At 44.1% G+C, this 20,424-nt stretch overlaps 1 protein-coding gene across 1 annotated transcript in view; it reads right to left on the reverse strand.

Annotated features, from left to right (window-relative positions):
• Positions 1–20,424, reverse strand: part of LOC147895297 (uncharacterized) — a 92,037-nt gene that overhangs the window by 24,269 nt on the left and 47,344 nt on the right. The window contains exons 2-7 of the mRNA XM_087383285.1: positions 15,986–16,060; positions 15,470–15,541; positions 15,300–15,380; positions 13,838–13,935; positions 13,614–13,739; positions 13,388–13,436 (exon numbers count right to left, since the gene is read on the reverse strand). Coding sequence (XP_087239411.1) covers positions 13,388–13,436; positions 13,614–13,739; positions 13,838–13,935; positions 15,300–15,380; positions 15,470–15,541; positions 15,986–16,060 — 501 coding nt within the window. The remainder of the gene's footprint in view (positions 1–13,387; positions 13,437–13,613; positions 13,740–13,837; positions 13,936–15,299; positions 15,381–15,469; positions 15,542–15,985; positions 16,061–20,424) is intronic.

Consider the following 20,424-nt stretch of genomic DNA (forward strand, 5'->3'; position numbering starts at 1 on the left):
TGCAACTCCTAGTGCTATTATTAGCTTGGTCCTATTCTCTAGGGTCATTGGTTTAGTTCATTAGGGTCATGTTTTAAAAATTCACCCACTAGAGTGTAGGTAATAGGAGAGTGAGAGAGCAAAAGAGCTGAACGTAATTTTGCAATAGATGAAGTGACTGAATACAAGAAGAGGAAAAGGTTTTGTCTAAGTGACAAAACCTTATTCTTCACTAACCATAGTTAGTGAACTAACTGTGGTTAGGGGAAAAAACCTCTAAGGAGGAAAAAGTGCCCCTAACCTACTTATTACATTACATGGTCACTGCTAGAATATAATAATAATTCTAACACCCCCCTACAGTGCCAATGTCATGTACAAGGAAATGATCAATCACCAAAAGGAGATAAGTTCAGGGCACTGCGAAATGCCTCAAACTTTTCACGTGGAAGTACTTTGGTGAAGATGTCTGCAACATTGCCATGTGTTGACACATAGATCATACTGATCTCTCCTGCATGCAACTTCTCTCTGACATGGTGATAGTGAACCTCAATGTGCTTCGTGCGAGCATGAAACATAGGATTCTTTGCCACTGCTATAGCACTCTAACTATCAGTGAAAATCGGAGAAGGACCCTCCAATGAAAGATAAAGATCAGCAAACAAATGATGCAGCCAAACACATTCATCTGTCGATGTGAAAGCTGCCCTCTACTCAGCTTTGCATGAGGAGGTAGCCACTGTAGATTGTTTCTTGCTCAACCAAGAAATGCAAGCATGTCCTAGAAAGAAACAATTCCCACTGGTGGACTGCCTAGTATCATAGTCTCCAACCCAATCTAAGTCACTGTAAGCATGCATCTGCAAGTCAACCCCCCTGGGAAACATCAAGCCAAAAGACTTTGTACCTTGCAAGTAACGGAAGATGTGCTTTACAGCCTGCCAATGCATAATCTTTGGGCTGTGCATATACCTGCTCACTTGAGAAACTGAAAACTGAATACCAGGTCATGTATTGTAGAGATAAATGAGGCATCCAACAGCCTGGCTATAGAGGGTGACATCAATTGATTCACCTGCATCATGCATTGTAAGCTTCAGCCCCGGCTCCATGGGAGTGGACATAGGCTTGCAATCATGCATGTTGAATCTGTCCAAGAGCTTTTGAACATACTTGGACTCAGACATAACAATGCCACGTTTCTCTTGAATAAACTGGATCCCCAAAAAGAAATGTAACAAGCCCAAGTCTGACATATCAAATGTAGCTTTCAATTGGACTTTGAAATCTGCAATTACTTCTCATTTGATCCGGTGAGCAGCATGTCATCTACATAAAGAATGATGACCAAAATATCCCCCCCATCCTTCTTGATGTAGAGGGTGCTCTCAGTTGGACTATTGTGCAGCCCCTCGCTGGTTAGAAAGGCATCAATTTTGGCATACCATGCACGTGGGGCTTGTTTCAACCCATTAAAAGCTTTATTCAGCTTGCATACCTGATGTTTATTTTCTGAAATTTCAAAGCCCAGAGGTTGTTTGACATAAACCTCTTCCAACAAGTCTCCATTAAGGCTGTTTTAATGTCCAACTGATGAACATTCCATTCAAAATTTGCAGCCATTGCTATACTGACCTGATGGTGGCCATTCTGGATGTAGGGGCAAAAGTCTCCTCATAATCTATGCCCTTTTTCTGAGCATATCCTTTTGCAACCAGCCTTGCCTTGTACCGATCAATGGACCCATCTGGCTTTCTTTTGATTTTGAAAACCCTATGGCATTCTTACCTGGTGGCAAATCCACGACATCCCAAGTCTGATTTTTATGATGGACGGTAATTCATCTTGCATGGCATTCATCCAATGCACATTATCCTTTGCTTCTTCAAATGTCTCAGGCTCCTCCTCATCAAGAAGAGTACCTGCATAAGCTGATTCAACTAAAGAGCCCCCCCTATGTGCCTTACTGCACTACGAGTCCTACCAGGCAATGGAGCCTCAAGCTTACTCTCCCTGAGAGTCTGAAGCAACCAATTCGGGACTCTTTTGGCTGCGTGTATCTCTTGGATTTCTTGCCTGACAACTTCATCCACACCCTGTGGTTGTACTAAATCAGCTGGGGGCTGAATCTATACATGTGGATCTGGCGGAGGTTGCTATAAATTCTGAGTTTCAGCGGGGGAACCAAATGCTATAGGAAGCATCCCCTCAAACACATCATCTGAATAGGCTGGAATCTGAAATTCAGCATGTGTATGTGCAGAATTTTCAGATAATATAACATCTCTACTAACAAAAATCTTGCGTGTAGCAGGATTGTAGAGACGATAGCCTTTGCTTTGTGAACTATATCCCACAAAAATGCATTTGAGTGCCTTATCTGACAACTTGTGTCTGAACTCCACAGGCACGTGGGCATATAAAGTGTCATTAAGCTGCCATAGCTCATGTGCCCATACTTGGCATGCCATAAATCTGCATTCTGCATCGCAGCAGTGGGAGTGCTAACTGATAATGCAAGATGGGATCTTTTTTCATATAGATCAAGCTTAAAAAGACCCCGATACGAAGTGCTAGACAACATCAAAGCATAGTCATTTTCTTTGTGTCTGACTGCACACTTGTCATCATCAAAAACAACTTGAAATCCTCCTCTATTGAGCGAGGACACTGAAAGCAAATTCTTCTTTATCCCTGGCACATAGAGAACATCTGAAATTCTGAAATCTGTGCCATCAATGGATGTGAGAATAATGTCTCCCACTCCACACATTGAATAAGAAGAATTATTCGCACAAGTTACCTTCTTCTTGGTGGGTGAAGAATGCAGAGTTACAAACAGACTCTTCTTGGAAGTGATGTGCTTTGAAGCACCACTGTCAAAATACCAAGTATGAAGTGTCTCATCAACGCTAAAGGAGCATTCATCCTTTGAAGGATCATAACTGCAAGTCAAGAAAGCATATGGGTCATCATCATTAGTGGCTGTAATTCAGAACTACCCACTAAAAAATCTTAAGTGCAAGACAGAAAGGCATAGTGCTCTTCAACAAAGTTGGCTGCAACATCTCCTCCATCATGAGAATGTGGAACTGATGCATCTGACACAGCCATCCGGAATCCCTTTTTTTCTCTTTGGCTATGCGCTTCTTGCACTCTCCAATATAATGATCTAGCTTCTTGCAATAATGACACATGCCCTTCTTTTTCTACTTATTTGTATCACCCTTTGCCTTATAAGAAGGCTGTCCAAAATCAGCTTTATGCTGATTGGCATGTGGCTTTTGCTGCCCTTTACCCTTGGGCTTGAACTTGGAGAGCATAGCATGCTCGCCAGCCCAGGTTGTGCCATATTTCTGCGAGTTTGTTCCTCCTACAACAGAAGTCCTACCAACTCGTGAAAGGAGAGAGGATTGCTGACCCCCCTCAATGACAAATTCAGCGAGGTGTGGAAACCGAGATCGGACTCAAGAAGAGAGTTCAGAGTGGTGGCGATCATCTCTGAATCCGGAATGACTTCATCAATATTCAGCAATTGTTCCCTGAGGTCCTGAAGCTTTGTGAGGTGAGAATTCATGGAATCTCCCTCCTCCATATGTGCATGGGAGAGTTCTCGCTTTAGAAAGGAAACCCTCGCATCATTTCTTGTTGCAAACATACTCTCTAGTATCTCCCAGGCTGCCATAGATGTCTTGCACGACCGATATGAGGTATAATGAACCTCTTGACAGAAAGAGAAATTACTAAAAGAGCTTGTGCATCTCTAGAGTCCCATCTTTTCTGCTCTGCTGTGGGAGCTACTGGAGTGGCTGCTCCAACCACCTGTGCTGCATTTGTACCTCTACCCTTCCTCCAGCTGTAGGAGTGACAGGTGTAGTCGCTGTATCTGGTCTTGCTTCATCTCCATTGACATAATCCCAAAGATGTCTGCCAACCAAGATATTGCGAACCATGAAACTCCACAAGGAGTAGGTGGTGCCATCCAATTTATCCTCTTGTGTGAGAACCCCGAACACTTCATTGGAGTTGTTCTGAGCCATTTTCACCAGATAATCTCAAAAAATACAGCAAACTCACCAAGTGACACGTCCCAGCACTCCTGAAACCTCTGATCTGCAAGCAAACACAAGAACACACACACACAACGTGAGAAACTGAGCAGACTGCTCACCACCCAACCATGACATCTACAGGATGTGATCCCGAATCAGGAGATGTCCCCTCCGAGCCACGAGCTGAGCTACTGGCACGAACTCCCAACCAGATCCAAACTAGCCTGGTGTCCCATACCACCAGGTGGCGCTGTGAAGCCTGGGATCTGCTACTGGGCCTTGAGCAACGCTAAGATGCAGGCGCGCGTCCGCGACTCAATCCAGGATCAGACCTAGCACCTGGGAACGAAACTTGCTCCCATCGGCTCACTGAGAACTGAACCCCTGGGCCCCTTTTATAGACTCGGGCCCCAAGCGCCAAAAATAGCGAGACCTCTAACTGGTTCGTACCCTTGCCACTCAACCCGAGAATCAAGCCTGCGCCTAGCTCTAAGCCTCCCCAGGCTACCTGAGCTAGTCTTGTGTACCCAGTACACGTTAGATACTAATCCGTGCACATGACATACTTCCTCTCCTCTAAGAACTCACTCCTGAGTTCGCTAAGAAACCCGAAAATGTTCGTTGGAGGTTTTGTAATGTCTCCCATGTTGCATCCTCCTCAACACGATCCTTCCACTTGATCTTGTATTCCATGATAGTTCTATTTCGAATCTGTCTTTCACGAAATTCAAGAATACACTCAGGTTCGTGTGGAATAAAAGTCAAATCTGTAACTTCTATTATCTCTTGAGGAGAAACAAGTTGATCATCCGCACCCAAGACTTCTTTCAGTCTACTTACATGAAAGACTGGATGTACTTTAACATCAGGAGGCAATTCTAGTCGATATGCAACTGGTCCAATTCTTTTAATGACCTTGAACAGACCACAGTATCTGGGGGATAATTTCGGAACCAAACCAGTACTTAGGCTCTTGGATTCCTTGGGAATTCGCAAATATACCATCGTTCCTTCAGAGAACTTTCGAGGTGAACGATGTCTATTAGCATAAAATCTGTCCCGATCTTGGGCACTTCTAATAGACTCCTTGGCAAATTGCAACATTTCTTGCATGTCTTGCAAGAAGTTCTTTGCAGCATCATTTTGAATCCCTTTTAACCCAACCATAACTGGTGACTTAGGTTGAAACCCGTACATAAGCATAAAAGGATTGTAACCAGTACTCGAATGCTTTGCACTGTTGTAAGCAAATTCTATCATAGGTAGATAATCTTCCCATGAAGACTGTCTCTTAGATACATATGCCCGAAGCATGTCTTCAACCATTTGGTTGACCTTCTCTGTACTGCCATCGGATTGTGCATGATCTGAGGAACTCATACTTAGAGTAGTTTCTAACTTCTCAAAAACAAGTGTCCAAAAGTTACTTGTAAACTTTGAGTCCATGTCACTGACTATGTCAGAGGGTAAACCATACAGCTTAAACAAGTGGTCCACAAACTCGTGAGCCAGCTGAATAGCTGAAATAGTTGTTCTAGTAGGTAAGAACCTAGCCATTTTTGTCAAACGGTCAACTATGACCCAAATGGAGTCATGACCCTTGCGCGTTCGAGGCAAACCAGTAATAAAATCCATGGAAATACTTTTCCATTTATTACCTCGAATCTGTAATCGCTGTAATAAACCCGCGCTTCTAAGGCGTTCTGCCTTAGTAACCTAACAAACCCAGCAACCTACTACATAGTTCTCAATAAATGCACGCATCTTAGGCCAATAAAAGGTATGCTTCACAAGAGACAGAGTCCGATGTATATCCGGATGTCCAACACTAGGAGCATCATGACACTCCCAGAGAATCTTGGATCTAAGTTCCAGAACATCTGGCACACAAATCTTTCCATTCCGGAACAGCAAGCCATTCCTAATCATCCACTGACCTCCCGCCGCGCCTGTACCATAGGTGGCACAATCCCTGAGTCCTGGTCAACCATGGAGCTCCCATCCTAGACTCTCTGCCAATAAGAACTAAAATGACTATCAATTGCGTATAGCCCTCTCAAGGATTGAAATAGGTCTGAGGATATTTCCGTAAATGACAGCATTTACAAACTTGACTCGACTTAAGGCATCCGCCACACTATTCAATGAACCCTTTCGATAACGTATTTCAAAATCAAAATCTTGCATTAATTCTGCCCATCTAGCTTTCCGTCCCCTCAAGTCAGATCCATCACACACATACTTAATTGACTGATGATCAGTCAATACAAGAAACTGCGAACCATACAAGTAGTGTCTCCAAACCTTAAGGGCATACACTACAGCATAAAGTTCCTTTTCTAGTATGGGCCAACGATATTGGGTGTCGTCTAGCTTCTTACTCTCGAAAGCTACAGGTCTGCCCTCTTGGAATAGAGCTGCCCCATCGCAAAATCACTCGCATCAGCCTCTAAAACATAAGGCCGGGTAGGATCGGGTAATGCAAGAACAGGTGCTTCCTTGATAGAAAACTTCAAGGTTTCAAAAGCCTTGTTCATTGCATCATTCCAAGAGATCGACTGGGTAGACCTGCATCCACGACCCTTCAATATGTTTGTCAGGGGTGCCATGATATGTGAATAATCACGCACAGACTTCCGTAGAAATACCATAAATCCTAGGAAAGAACGAAGTTGTTTCACAGTCTGAGGGATAGGCCATTCTAAAACCTTTTGGATACGATCCAGATCAATGCTAATACCTTCAGAAGAAATCTTGTGTCCTAAGTAAATGATCTCCTTCATAAAGAAGTCACATTTACTCATCTTGGCATAGAGCTTATGCTGTCTTAGAATAACTAAGACAATCCGGAGGTGTCCTATGTGATCCTCAAGCGTTCGGCTATATACCAAGATGTCATCTAAGAACACTACAACGAATTTGCCCAGAAAATCTCGGAACAAATTGTTCATCATCTGCTGGAAGGTGGCAGGAGAATTAGTCAAACCAAAAGGTAATATAAGAAACTCGTAGTGGCCATACCTAGTTCGGAATGCGGTTCTATCTATGTGTTTAGCATAGATACGGATTTGGTGATAACCCGTACGCAAATCAATCTTAGTGAAATACTTCGCTCCGGCCAAACGGTCTATCAGACACATGCTGTACGGAATCTGACGCAGGCTGTACAGAATCTGAAGCAGGCTATGGCCGTTCCTAGATGGCAAAATCTAGTAGGTGTGTAAGAAGGTCTTCTTGCGCACTCTAGCTGAGGCTATGGCTGAGCTTGGGACCCTGCCAGGCTATAAAGGAGATGGTGCAGCTAATCTAGGAAGCCATGCTTTCTAGAAAAGCTCACCCTCCCAATCTTGGAGGGTGGTGCTTTTTTCGAAAAAAGCAACTCCTCCAACAGTATGGCCGCACCCTGCTCCAGCCCCTGGCGCACCTCCCTGCCTGGCCGAATTCCTTTCCAGCCCATGGCGCACCTCTCAGCCTCTCCTACCTGCGTTACCTACCTCTACGCAGCCCTGACCAGCAAACGGAATCCCCTCGCCTACCACTCAGCTCTTCTCACGCCTCTCCTCCCTTCATCTCCACTCTCTCCTAGCTACGCCTCAACCCTCTCTCACTTTTCCCTTCAGTAATTTCGAAATCAAGACTCTCCTTCTTCCTACCTTTTCCCTAGATCCTGACCACTTCCGATAACCCATGAACCAACAAGATCTTGCAGCAACAAATTTCGAAATTAGGGCATACCTGGAGGAAGAAATCGTCCAAAATTCTCGCATCAGAAGTTCCTACCTCAGGAGTTAGCTCTGATACCAACTGACACGTCCCAGCACTCCTGAAACCTCTGATCTTCTGCAAGCAAACACAAGAACACACACACACACAACGTGAGAAATTGAGCAGGCTGCTCACCACCCAACCATGACATCTACGGGATGTGATCCCGAATCAGGAGATGTCCCCTCCGAGCCATGAGCTGAGCTACTGGCACGAACTCCCAACCAGATCCAAACTAGCCTGGTGTCCCATACCACCAGGTGGCGCTGTGAAGCCTGGGATCTGCTACTGGGCCTTGGGCAACGCTAAGATGCAGGCGCGCGTCCGCGACTCAATCTAGGATCAGACCTAGCACCTGGGAACGAAACTTGCTCCCATCGGCTCACTGAGAACTGAACCCTTGGGCCCCTTTTATAGACTCGGGCCCCAAGCGCCAAAAATAGCGAAGACCTCTAACTGGTTCGTACCCTTGCCACTCAACCCAAGAATCAAGCCTGCCTAGCTCTAAGCCTCCCCAGGCTACCTGAGCTAGTCTTGTGTACCCAGTACACGTCAAATACTAATACGTGCACATGACACCAAGTGAAATCCCTTCCTAGGATATAAAATGCACAAGTAAAATCTGCAAAGAAAAAATCTGCCCACAGTGACAAATACTGTCACAGCCTGTCAAAGGCTCAGAATGCACTTCAATTATCCTGCAAATGCTCTCCAAAACTGCCAAAAAAACACTGCAAAATTTGCCAATGTCTGCAATGTCACTCAGCCAAATCGCATCAAAATGTCAAAAGCCCCAATTTCTTCAGGGAAATTGCATCCAAAAGAGGGCAAATTGCCTGAAAGCCCCAAAAATGTAAGAAATTGCTGTGTAAAGCAAAAAGCCCCAAGTTCTTGCAAGAAATTGCAACTCAGAAAGGGGCAAATTGTCTGAAAGCCCCAAATGTTGCAAAATTTGCAGTGCAAAACCAAAAGCCCAAAATTTTGGGGTGAAATTGAACTGAAATAGAGGCAAATCCACAAATCCACGAAAAGCCCCAAATTTTGCAAAATGCCTGATGCACTGCATGTGCTCAAATCTGTCCAAAAATCTGCCTAGCCAAACAATGGCTCCCTGCAAAATGCACCTGTGTGCATACGCAAACAAAAGAGCCCCAAAATGTTGTTTGTGTCTCACTTGCAAGAGTAATGTGCAGGTGACTTGTACGGATGCCTATGTACGGACGGATGATGCACAACTGTACGAACGACTGAGAACTGCTAATGCACAACTGTACGGGCAACTGAGGACTGCTGATGCACAATTGTACTGACGATTAATAGTCCGTACGATTGTACGATAGATGATTGTACGGACAGCAGAAGCAGGTGGTACGGCGCGGATACCTGTACGGATAGCAAATAGTAGTACGGACTGTAATACTGAATAGTGCACAGTACGGTCAAATGATGCAGGTATAGGCTGCTGCTGTACGGAGATATGGCTGCTGCTGTTGTACGGAGGTACGGCTGCTGCTGACTGACAGTACGGAAAGCAATACGGCGTTGCAAACTGACAGTACAGAATGCAGTACGGACGACGACACTGATAACTGTTGTACGGACAGATGGTCCGTACGTTTTACAAACGGCACGATCTTAGGCAGGCAGAAGGATAGGAGCAAGGTCTTGCTGCTCTGATACCAAATGTAGGAAATAGGAGAGTGAGAGAGCAAAAGAGCTGAACGTAAGTTTGCAATAGATGAAGTCACTAATACAAGAAGAGGGAAAGGTTTTGTCTAAGTGGCAAATCCTTATCCTTCACTAACCATAGTTAGTGAACTAACTATGGTTAGGGGAAAAACCTCTACGAAGGGAAAAGTGCCCCTAACCTACTTATTACATTACATTGGTCACTACTAGAATACAATAATAATTCTAACATAGAGGTCCTATTTACTAGGGTCACTAGTTCTAAACACTAGGGTCATGACTTCAAAAGTGACCCCCTAGGGGCGCATTAAATTCCCACGTCCAATTTGCCATGTGTCTTGAGTTGTGCATGCTTGGGCTCTATGCTTGACTTGTGGCACCTGTGTGTCCCATCTGGAAGCACCTAGAAGGTCTTGGAGCCCTTCCCTATCCTACCCTACTGTTCTAGGTCTTCTCCCCTACCAGAGGAGTCTTTTGGAAAAGATGGCGGATTTTGGCAGCTCTCCCTTTGCTGACTCAAGATGTTTTTGAAGCTTTCTCAACGACAGACCTTCTCCCCTTGGTGCTTCCTGCTGCTGGCATGCTCCCTAGGCCTGGGCGTCCCCATTCTAGGCCTTTTCTAAAGCTTTTCTCGACATTCTTCGCGACAGAATGCCTCCTATATTCTTGGACGCCTCTCTCTTGGCTCCTGTCTAGTGCAAGGCACACTGAATTCTGAGGTTGCTATAAGCTGGAATCTTCACTCTAGTGGACGAATTCATGGCAGATTTGCTGCTGATTGCTGGACGACTTCTTTTGTGACCTTTTCTCGTGTTGGAAGGCAGTCAAGGACAGCTCCCTCTTGCCACAGTCTGCTATCTGCTGTTTGACCATCTTCTGAGGCTGTTTCGAGTTGAAACAGGCTCCATTTGCTTGCCGAATTCTTGCCTTCTTCTGCTTTGTGCAACTGCTACTCTTGCCGAGTCTTGGAAGGTTGGATGCCCTGCCATTGGCCTGGAAGAGGATTGGGGCACTGGTTGTGATACTCTCTTCCTAGGGAAGCAATGGCAAGCCTTGGGCTCAGTGATGGCTTTGATTGGTGTGGGTGCATTGCTTTGCATGATGTTGGGTTGTTCTACTTGTGATATGCTTGGCTACTAAAGGGAACCGAGAGGATAGCATTGGGAGTTGGTCACTTGCACAGCCACGTGTTGGCATTGTACTAGGTTGCACCTGCGCGTGAGTTCAAGAACGGAGTCCCTTGTAATTAAACTAACCAGTGAGAATAAATAAATACTGCAAGGGGCGCCAAGTGTTGGGGCCAATAGGTGTCACTGTGTATGCTTATTGAGTAGGGGCATTCTAGCCTCCCTTGTTTTGTATGGTTCAGTGATGCTATGCTGTGGAATTGTATGCTCTAAGTATTGTGTTTAAGCAATGGCAATGGAACATGGTGGTTGTATTTTGGTGTTGTGAGAAAGTAGAGTAAGATATACTGCCCTTTGCCAGTCAAAGGCCAGTTACACCTCTCCCTGGCAGAAAGTGGTGTCACCATCTGATGTCTAATGCTGAGAACATATGCTCCTGAATCAAAATGATGTCCACTGTCCGCCCTACCTCTGCCTTCTGCAACTCCTGCCGGAGTATCAGGTACTGTGGTTGACTATAAGCACGGTCATGGAGCCCGTGCACGTTCCAATGGTCCAGCTCATGGGGACCGGGATGCAAAAAACAACGCTCTCCTGTGAGTGGGTGCCTGTTCCAAAAAGACTGCCTTATGTGACTTTGCTGGGGGTTTGGAGGACGAGTAGTCCGTGTCTGTACGTCGACGTACTAGGGTGGACACCGGCTCAATGCCGATCTTCCGTACCCACTTCATCATGAAGGAGACTTCCACCCCAAACAACTCCGCACACTTCTGGAGGGGTCAGTAGTCTGCCTAATCAACCTTTGCCTCAAGCGGCAATCTAATAACTCCGACCGCCAAACCACACAACGGCTTCTCTCGCGTGAAGCACAGCTGAAAATTTACCTCCACACCGTGGGCGTGCCAAAGGTCCAGTCCCCATGGCCCCATCCACTCATCCATCATGGGTGAAATCTGATCTCCCATAATAGCATCAAACACCACTGGGGACCATATCTCCAACCCTATGGAGGTGAACCGGAATCTCCATACGGGCAGCGGGAGCAGCCAGGGAGCGGGAGCGGGAGCAGCCCTTCACTTCCAAAGGCGACTTGTGTTTTTAACGAGAGGAGTTTTAGCAAAGGAAGCTTTGAAAGATAGCAATGTATCTGGTGATAGGTCTAATTTGGAGCAGATGCATCTTCTACTACAGGTACTTTGCCTCCTACACAAGAGCAAATTCAGTGGGATGGTCATGATGCTAAAGCACATGCCTTGATTGCTCTTTCAGTTAAAAGGGTCATTATCCCTCATATCCGGTCTTGCAAGACAACAAAGCAAGCGTGGGGTCAGCTTGCATCCTTATATCAGGTGTGAAATGAGGCAAGTGTTGCCTATCTCTGCAAGCAGTTGAAGGACTTGAAGCTTGAAGAGGGTGGTATAATGGATGCCTATCTTACTAGTGTGAAGGATTTGAAGGAGCAGTTGGCTCATATTGATGAGGTGGTGCTTGATTCTCAACTTGTTTCTAATACCCTTGATGGGTTGACTGACTCTTATCAGGGTTTTGCTACTACATTGAGGTTGGTTGCAGGTGGCAATGCCAATCATTATTCCTTTGACCAGCTGGTTGCCCTCTAGTGATCAAGCCTTTGTTGCTGCCCAGCATAAAAACAAAGGAAAAGGAAAGGTTTCAGCTGGTAAACCCCCTCATTCATGTGCTGGTCGATTCCATGATGCTTCTTCTTCGGGGGATAAGAAGAAGAAGAGATGGCACTTTTGTAAGAAACCTGGGCATGGGCATGACATCTCTGAATGCAGGATCTCAGAAAAAGAAGAAAGAGTCTGGTCTTGCAGTATCTCGTTCTCCTAGTCCAGATGATCGACATGAGTCAGCTAGCTTTGCCCAAGACCAACATTGGGCTTTTCTTGTTACATGTCAGTATAATCCTGATGTTCATGATGTTCATGATGCCTACATGACAGTTTCTGATGTATCTGACAGCTGGTTCTTTGATAGTGGAGCACAAAACTTCCTGCAGGAAGTTATTGAGCTCACTTAAGCATGCATCTAAGGGGGGAACAATCACATGTGTCAATAATGCATCATATATAGTGAAAGGCATTGGGCAAGATGCTCTTACTTTTGTTTCTGGTGGTCTAGTCATTCTAGAGAATGTGCTTTATGTTACAGGCATTCGCAAGAACCTCATCTATATTTCAGCCATAGCTAATTGTGGCTATCAGGTTCTCTCATGCGCAGCCCCTCTACGCACCATTGGCACGCCATGAAGCATGTCTTTAGGTATCTCAAAGGCACTCAGCATTTGGGCCTCCTTTATGAGGCCGATTCTTCACTTGTTATGCATGGATTCACTAATACTGATTGGCCTCTATCAATTATACTGTCAAGCTCAAGTTATTACAAGCGGAGCTTTGCCGTTACACATGCAATTGCAGTTCTGATGTCTGCATTGCACTACATCTAACTTGGTTGTGTCTAGATTAACAAGCTATTATTAATGACACATGGCAGCTGCATAGTATAACCATTGTATACAATATAAGGAAAATTGCAATCCACTGAGCTATATTAAAATACTCCATATTTAGACATCTGTGCTAAATACTCCATATTTAGACTTCAGCTATTTTCCAGTGTCATCTAGCAGCTGAGAACTAGCTACCTATGCTCAGAGAGCTACTACTGTTAGCATTTGAAAGTCAGTGGAGCATTACAAAAGCATTGCTTCGAACTGAAAACACTCAGTTTTGTGTGAAAAATAGCAATTACCTCTTTATCCCGCAAAATCAGCCCCCTTTCGCTTTCCAACTCTGCAGTACTGCAGCAAAAGAATGGGGAAAAAAGGAAGGTTAAAAGTGTCCAGCATACCCTTCTCATTCCCAAGCAAAGGATCACACAGCACAACTTTATACAGTGTCAAAGACAGTAGCACTAGAAACACAGTCATTTGATGTCCAACAAAAAGCACATGACAATTTTTTAGAGATCTATTCACCTGAAGGATATTTGCTGGGGTTCGCGACCTCTAATCACCATGACTTTGACCTTTTCACCCTCTGTAAACAAATCTCCCACTTGCCTTACAAATTCTTTTGATACATTAGAGACATGTACAAAGCCTCTGCATCAAGAAATGTATTTTGTCAATAAAATCCACACGACACTCAAAACTAACAATTCAAGCAGCTTAGACTATGTTCTTCTCAAACCCTTGTATACCTTACTCTCGTGTTCTCCACTTCAACTTGCATGCCAAAGGAATGCACCTTTGTGACAGTAGCATGATGCAGCGTTCCAAGCCGGAGATTCTCCCTTGTCTGCAAAAGCATACACCAGAGAACTCATCCAATTTAGAAGGCTGATCATACAAGATTGATAAAAAAACAGGAATACATGTACAAAACATAAAAGAAAACCTTAACAGGTTAGGACATGGGAACCCCTTCATATGAATCTTCTCGAGCAGCTAACGGCAAGCAACAGTTAACAAGTTTCGACATGGGAACCCCTTCATATGAATCTTCTTGAGCAGCTAACAATAAGCAACAATTAACAGGCTAAGCCATGGGAACCCTTCATATGAATCTTCTCGGGCAGCTAATGGTAAGCAACAACTAAAATGTCATAAGCAGAACTGGAAGAAAGTCTGCTCAATCCAACATGTCATCTAAAATGTTCCAACTATTAAGAGTAAATTCAAACACAAAATAATAAATTATATTTTAGAATTTTAGAACTTCTGATTTTGTTCTTGGGCTTGCTATTAGTATCATAAAGGTGTCATACCTATTGTATGTTCCATGCAGCTCATGACGTTAGGTATGAATATTTATGTAACTATGAATGAAAGGATCTTGACAATTGTCTCCAATATCTCACTCATAAGTGTGCAAAGAGGTAAACTCAAATCTGGAAAAGGAAAACAAAAGTGTACAGCCTATGGAATGCAGGAAGAACGCAAACTCAGAGGTCCCAAGGCTGGTACACTATACTCCTGTGCTCCTGCGTGCCTTGGTAGAGGCATTACAACGCGTGCCAAAGGCCCCTTTTATAGCCAAAAGGAAGATGTGCCCCACTCGCCTGCAAACCAAACCAACTCACAGCCTGCAGTATGCGGATCCATGAAGGGCTGACTGCCCATTCAGATCAGGCTGCCAAACTGGCCAACCTGGTCGGCCAGATCTACAGCCTGGTTAGTGAGCAATTATGAGCCACATTTAGTGGTTTAAGATCTCATACTATGGAAACATTAGCAAGAAATGTAAAGCTGGAATGCCTCACTGAAGTCAGGACACAAAAGCATTCATCTTTGCTCCACCTTGATACATGTGCTTCATTCCTGAATACAAAAAGAACCTCCACCACCAGACAATTCATGACAAAGAATGCCAAGCCCTGCATGCAATTTCTCATATACAATCTAAGGGCGCAAGCATTCAATCCCTTATTACTCATAACTTTGAGCATCACATCTCAACCTGATAAACTGCAACAAATCAAAAATTCTAAGAAGCACAGGTAACTTGCAAACGTCAAGTGCATGAAGCACGTACAATATACATAAGCCGTTGAAGGTTTCCAAGACAATCGATCAGGAAACGTCAGAAGTTCAGTACAAAAATAATCTAAGATCAGGACATCCATGAGCTCAACCTGGGGAGAAAGGCGTATCAAAACTTACCCAAGCTTTAAGTTCACTGATAATGAGATTTGATGATTCCTCTTCAATTCGAGTTATTAAAACAGGAAGCGTTCTGCCAACCTGAATAAACAAAGCACATACACTAAGGCTATTATTACTCAAATACATAACTTCTTTCAAATCCACTTATAACGGATTGCATCACTTACATATTCTTTAAGTGAGGCTGTACTTTCTGGCCTTTTGAGAATCTCAGACCTTGGCAAAAAAGCCCGTATGCCCTGAGTCAATCAAAGTAATTTGTGGAAAAAATCTTAGGATTGGTAAATCTGGCACGATCAATCTGAGGGCTAAATAATTACCTCTTTACTCAAATAAGATTTGGGTTCAGGATCTGAAAGGATTCATTTGACAAAGAATTATTTTAACTGTTGCTTTTCCTAGAATGGAAGGCTAGCAATTAGAACCTTTTGATATGAATAAAGTGCATTGTGGCCCTATTCTTGCAAACAACCAGAAAACTTTTCATGCACACAAAAGAGGATAAGAAAATTCAACTAAAATATGTTTCATGTTTTACTCTCAAGAAAGAGCCAGCCGACTCACAGATTCAACTTGAGGCAGGGCCTCAGAAAGGTGGAAATAATGGAGCATACTCACCAATGCTTTAAGAAAGATACCAATATTCCCAAATTCCAACAGAAAGGAGGAGCTTAAGAAACTACCTCCAATATGCCCAAGAGGCCGCCATCATTCCATTGTGTTATTTGAATATCAATCGCCTCACCCAACTGATTCAACTGCAAAAATTGTAAAAATGTGGAAATTCCATGATCAAATTTCAGCTGCCAAGCCAAATGTTTCAAACAAACTCAAGATAAACCTTCTGATTTTATGAAACTGATATTTCTTGGAGAATACATTTCCCTCAGTCCCAAGACAAGAAGCACAAAAAATAACATTCATAATATACCTGAAAGAAAACAAAAGTATGTCACAAAAGTCTAAAGCCAAAGAATCAGTATTATACTTGAACAACCCCTCATCTTGGACATGGGAATGAGGGCCAACAGGGTTACTTGAATATAAGTTTGCACAGAATGCTTAGCCCGTGTATACATATAAATATGTTATAAATAAAAGTATGCATCTGCATGTGCATGCACGCACACAATGTCTCATAGACCCACACACACACACACACACACACTTTTTTTTCTGTATATTACAAGAGGCGATCCCCAAAGTGGAGACCAGCAATAACAATATCAGAAGATTTCCTTGTATGACAAGTACACAATGTGATCCATCTGACAAGCAGACAGGCAATCATAAAAGGATTACCTGAGCGACATGCGAAAAATACATATATACACTCTGTGTGTGTGTGTGTGTGTGTGTGTGTGTGTGCACGCGGTGTGTGTAGTGTGAGAGAGAGTAGAAAGCGTGTGAGAGAGAGAGATTCCGTGCTAGCCCTCGTGCTCCCACGCTACAGCTGCTTGTTTCTCCCTCAGTTTGACACCCTCAAGGTTCCTTTTGATGTCCGGTTTCTGTCCTGTACGCTCTGTCAAAAAATCCCGAAAAAAAAAAATCGTACTGTCAAAAATCCGTACGATTTCGTCCGTACAGTCCGTACAGTTTTGTCCATACAGTCGCGGGAATCCGTACAGTTTGCTTGCCAGGAAAAAAAAATTTCGAAAATCCGTACGGTCAGAAAATCCATACGATTTTGTCCGTATAGTCAGAAAATTCCGTACGATTTGTCCGTACAGTTTTGTCACTACAGTCCGTACAGTTTGCCTATCTAGAAAAAAAAAATTTCGTACTGTCCAAAATCCGTACGATTTCGCCCGTACAGCCAAGAAAACACCGTACGGTTTTGTACCTGATGTGCTTTCCTCCTTGTAGAGCATTGCTGCTTCCAAGTTTTTTCCTTAACTCGAATGGCGGATTATTCCTATGAGAAAATCTTTCACAAAGACAAGTCGGTTTCCAACAATAAACAAAAACATGTGATGGATTCAGATGATTCCCTTCATGACTGTGCTGAGGCTCAGCTTGTTTATGAGGTTATGCATGAAGGGTTTGAAGACACCCGTAAAGGTTGGAAAGATCCACTTCCCACCACTGGCATTATGGGGGAAGTGGATGATATATTTGATCCAGTTAAGACAAAGGAAAAGCCCCGGCTGTCTCACATGGTAATGCTTCTTTTCCTGTGCCTTTGTCCTCTCCACCTCAATTTTTGACTGATGGATGGCAAACTCCTCGCAAAGTGATCTCCCCCAGGCGACCTTTGCCTTCTCGGACTTGGAGTGGTGCAAGGTGATCAGCCTTGGGCTCTTATGATTAGGACTCTGATCACTCATATCAGTATTTCTATGTTTGGTCATTGGCAACTCGATCACTGGGATTTCTTTTTTGGCTGCATTGATGGCACTTTGCTTGGATGCCCTTTTGTCTCCCGCTTGCTTCTTGACTGGAAGCATGTTCTTTCTCATCTCGAATGAAATGGATGGCAATCTTTGCTTGGGAATTCTTTGAGAGCTGAAAGCACTCACTGGTCGAAAGTCTTTCAGCCTCCCTTGGCTTTACAGGAACCTCGATGTTCCTACTTTGTCTCGTTTAAAGGCATCACCTCCGTTGCTGATGTTATAGATGATGCTGGTACTGTGCTCCCCTTTTCTCTAGCAGCCACTACATATGGATTGGGCTCTCATTATCGTCCTTTGTGGCGACAAATTACTTCTATGCTTTTGCCCTTTGTTCCGATTCCTCCTTTGGAACTCCAAAACCGACTAGAAGATTGGACTTTGACTTCTCCAGGGTCATCTTCTCGTCCTTTGAGGCTATCTCAAATTACTGTACTTGCATTGTATAAAATCCTTTTGCCTCAACCTTGGGTTTCAGAGAGAGGTGATTCTGTTTGGCGAATGCATCGCCCAGCCAAGTTGTGGAGGAAAAGTTTACAGCAACTTTGGGCCTATAAAGTACCGCTTCGGCAACAGGTTTTCTTTTGGCGAGTTCTTTTGGGAGTGTTTCCATCTGGACAGCTATTAGCTCATCGACACATTGCTCCTGCACTTTGCCATAGATGTTCTGCTTCTTCCGAGACTGTGCCTCACTTGTTTTGGCATTGTCCGTGCTCTCGTGAGTTTTTTGATTTGCTTCGATAGCACCTGCGAGCGAGATTCCCATCTGTTCCGTTTGGGAAGTTCTTCTGGCTATTTGGATTTCATCCATCCAGACCGGAGTTTCATCTTTTCTTCGTTTGGGTTCACTACTGAGCACTATGGACTTTATGGACATATAGGAATTGTAAAGTCTTTGGTGATCCTACTTTCTCTCTGTTTGGCTTTTTTAGGCGTTCTCTGTAGCAATCTTTCTTTGATTGCTTGCAAACCCGCTGCATAGATCATGAGGTCTTTTTGGCATATACTGAAATTTTCAGTTGATGTAATTGTAGAACCTTTCTTTGAGGTTACTACTCATATAATATAATCAATCAATGATTTCACCACCAAAAAAAAAAAAAAGTGTGTGTGTGCATGCACGCACGCGCGTGCAAGGATTCCCTTGGAGCAAGACATCTGTGAATAGAGCAGGAGCAATATGCCTACGTGACAAAAGTTGGCCAAAAGGAATAACGCCAAGGATCACTTTCCATAGAAAAACTGTTGATGAAGAGGAAGGTTGCAGGACCAAAGCTGCTGCAATCTTTTTCGCCACTAATTTAACAACCAAAGCTGATTTCTCCGATGCAAAATCCAAGGAGGAGGCATCAAAACCCTATACAAACCAGCCACGGAGATATCAACCAAGCCTAAGGGGAGAGTAGCAAAACCCTAGCAATGTATGGTCCAATTAACAAGACAATAAGCAAGCTCCAACTTGGGCACCGTAAAGAGCAATGAAGCATCTGAAAAGGACAGTGCCAAGGGGTCAACATTGCATCCCCAATCCAAACCTGCCTGGCCACAAAAGGGCAAGATAAAAAGTACCATCAACATGAAGCACATCACCCACCAAATTAATCCTTTTGGATAAAATAAAATAAGAGCGCCTAGGCTCCTGCAAGGCAAGGGGACGATCAAACCCTTTGACCAATGCAAACTCTCAGCACACAAGGAGTTCCCATCCAAAGAGTCGTGATCATGCCATTTAAGATGAGAAAGGATTCCTTTCCATGCTAAAAACATGTAGGGCAGCCTTTAACTGTGCCATTATATAGCCTAGAATGAAGTCCCACTATGTGGGGTGCCAATGCCCACAAGCAGTAGTCAGCTGTGAAAGAAGGTGACACATCATGGGACACATCATGGCAGCCCAAGGCTGATCACCCTGCACAAATTCCAACATCATCTTCCCCTTATGTGGCAAGATATGGATGTTAGAAATGAATATATACCTGTAGACTCTCCATCCAATGATCCCTCCACCTTACTGCCTAGGTAGTCAGCCTAGGTGGGCAGGTCTCCAAGATCTTTGTCCACAACTAATGTTTCCCTCCTTCACCTCTTGGATATAGGCCCAAGGATTTAGCTACTTCAATTTGCTGGTTCTTGCTACTCTAGGTGATGCCTTATGAGGCTCCAAATGCCTCTCTTTATATAGGGACAAAGACGCCTCCAAATCAGCCAACTAGTAGGGGTGAAATGGGCCAACTCACTCAGCCCCCCCACCCGACTTTCCTTTTTTCCCACGTCTCCCCTGGTGGGGGCACACAATATGAGGGCTGGCTGGCTGAACTTGGCCACGTGGCAGGCTGGAATCACTCCTACAAAGTCATTTAAAATCTTGCTTGAATGTGAGGGGACATCTTGTTAGAAATGACCCAACAGAGGGTACACACAGTGGAAGACTTATAGTAATGCCCAGGAGCTCACACAGTGTGCGGTGTGGGTGTGGAATCACAAACTTCTTTACTTATGTGCATACAATAGGTGTGCAGACTCATCAATAGACAATGAACCAACCAGATAGAGAAACCACCAAAATATATATTTCCGTCCACAACTATGGACACAATATAAAAGAGACAGATCCAGAGTCCCACCAATGATGTGGTCCTCTGATCTTACCACAAGGTCCTTCTCCTATCTGCTGGCTATCTCTAGACTCGAGTCCGTGTGCTCCACCTCGAGCGTCTGTAGACTTTCCATCC

The sequence above is a fragment of the Dipteris shenzhenensis genome, chromosome 13 (genome assembly GCF_047967505.1).
Source record: "Dipteris shenzhenensis isolate YYH24624 ecotype China chromosome 13, Dip_SZ_1.0, whole genome shotgun sequence".
NCBI classification, from domain to species: Eukaryota; Viridiplantae; Streptophyta; class Polypodiopsida; order Gleicheniales; family Dipteridaceae; genus Dipteris; species Dipteris shenzhenensis.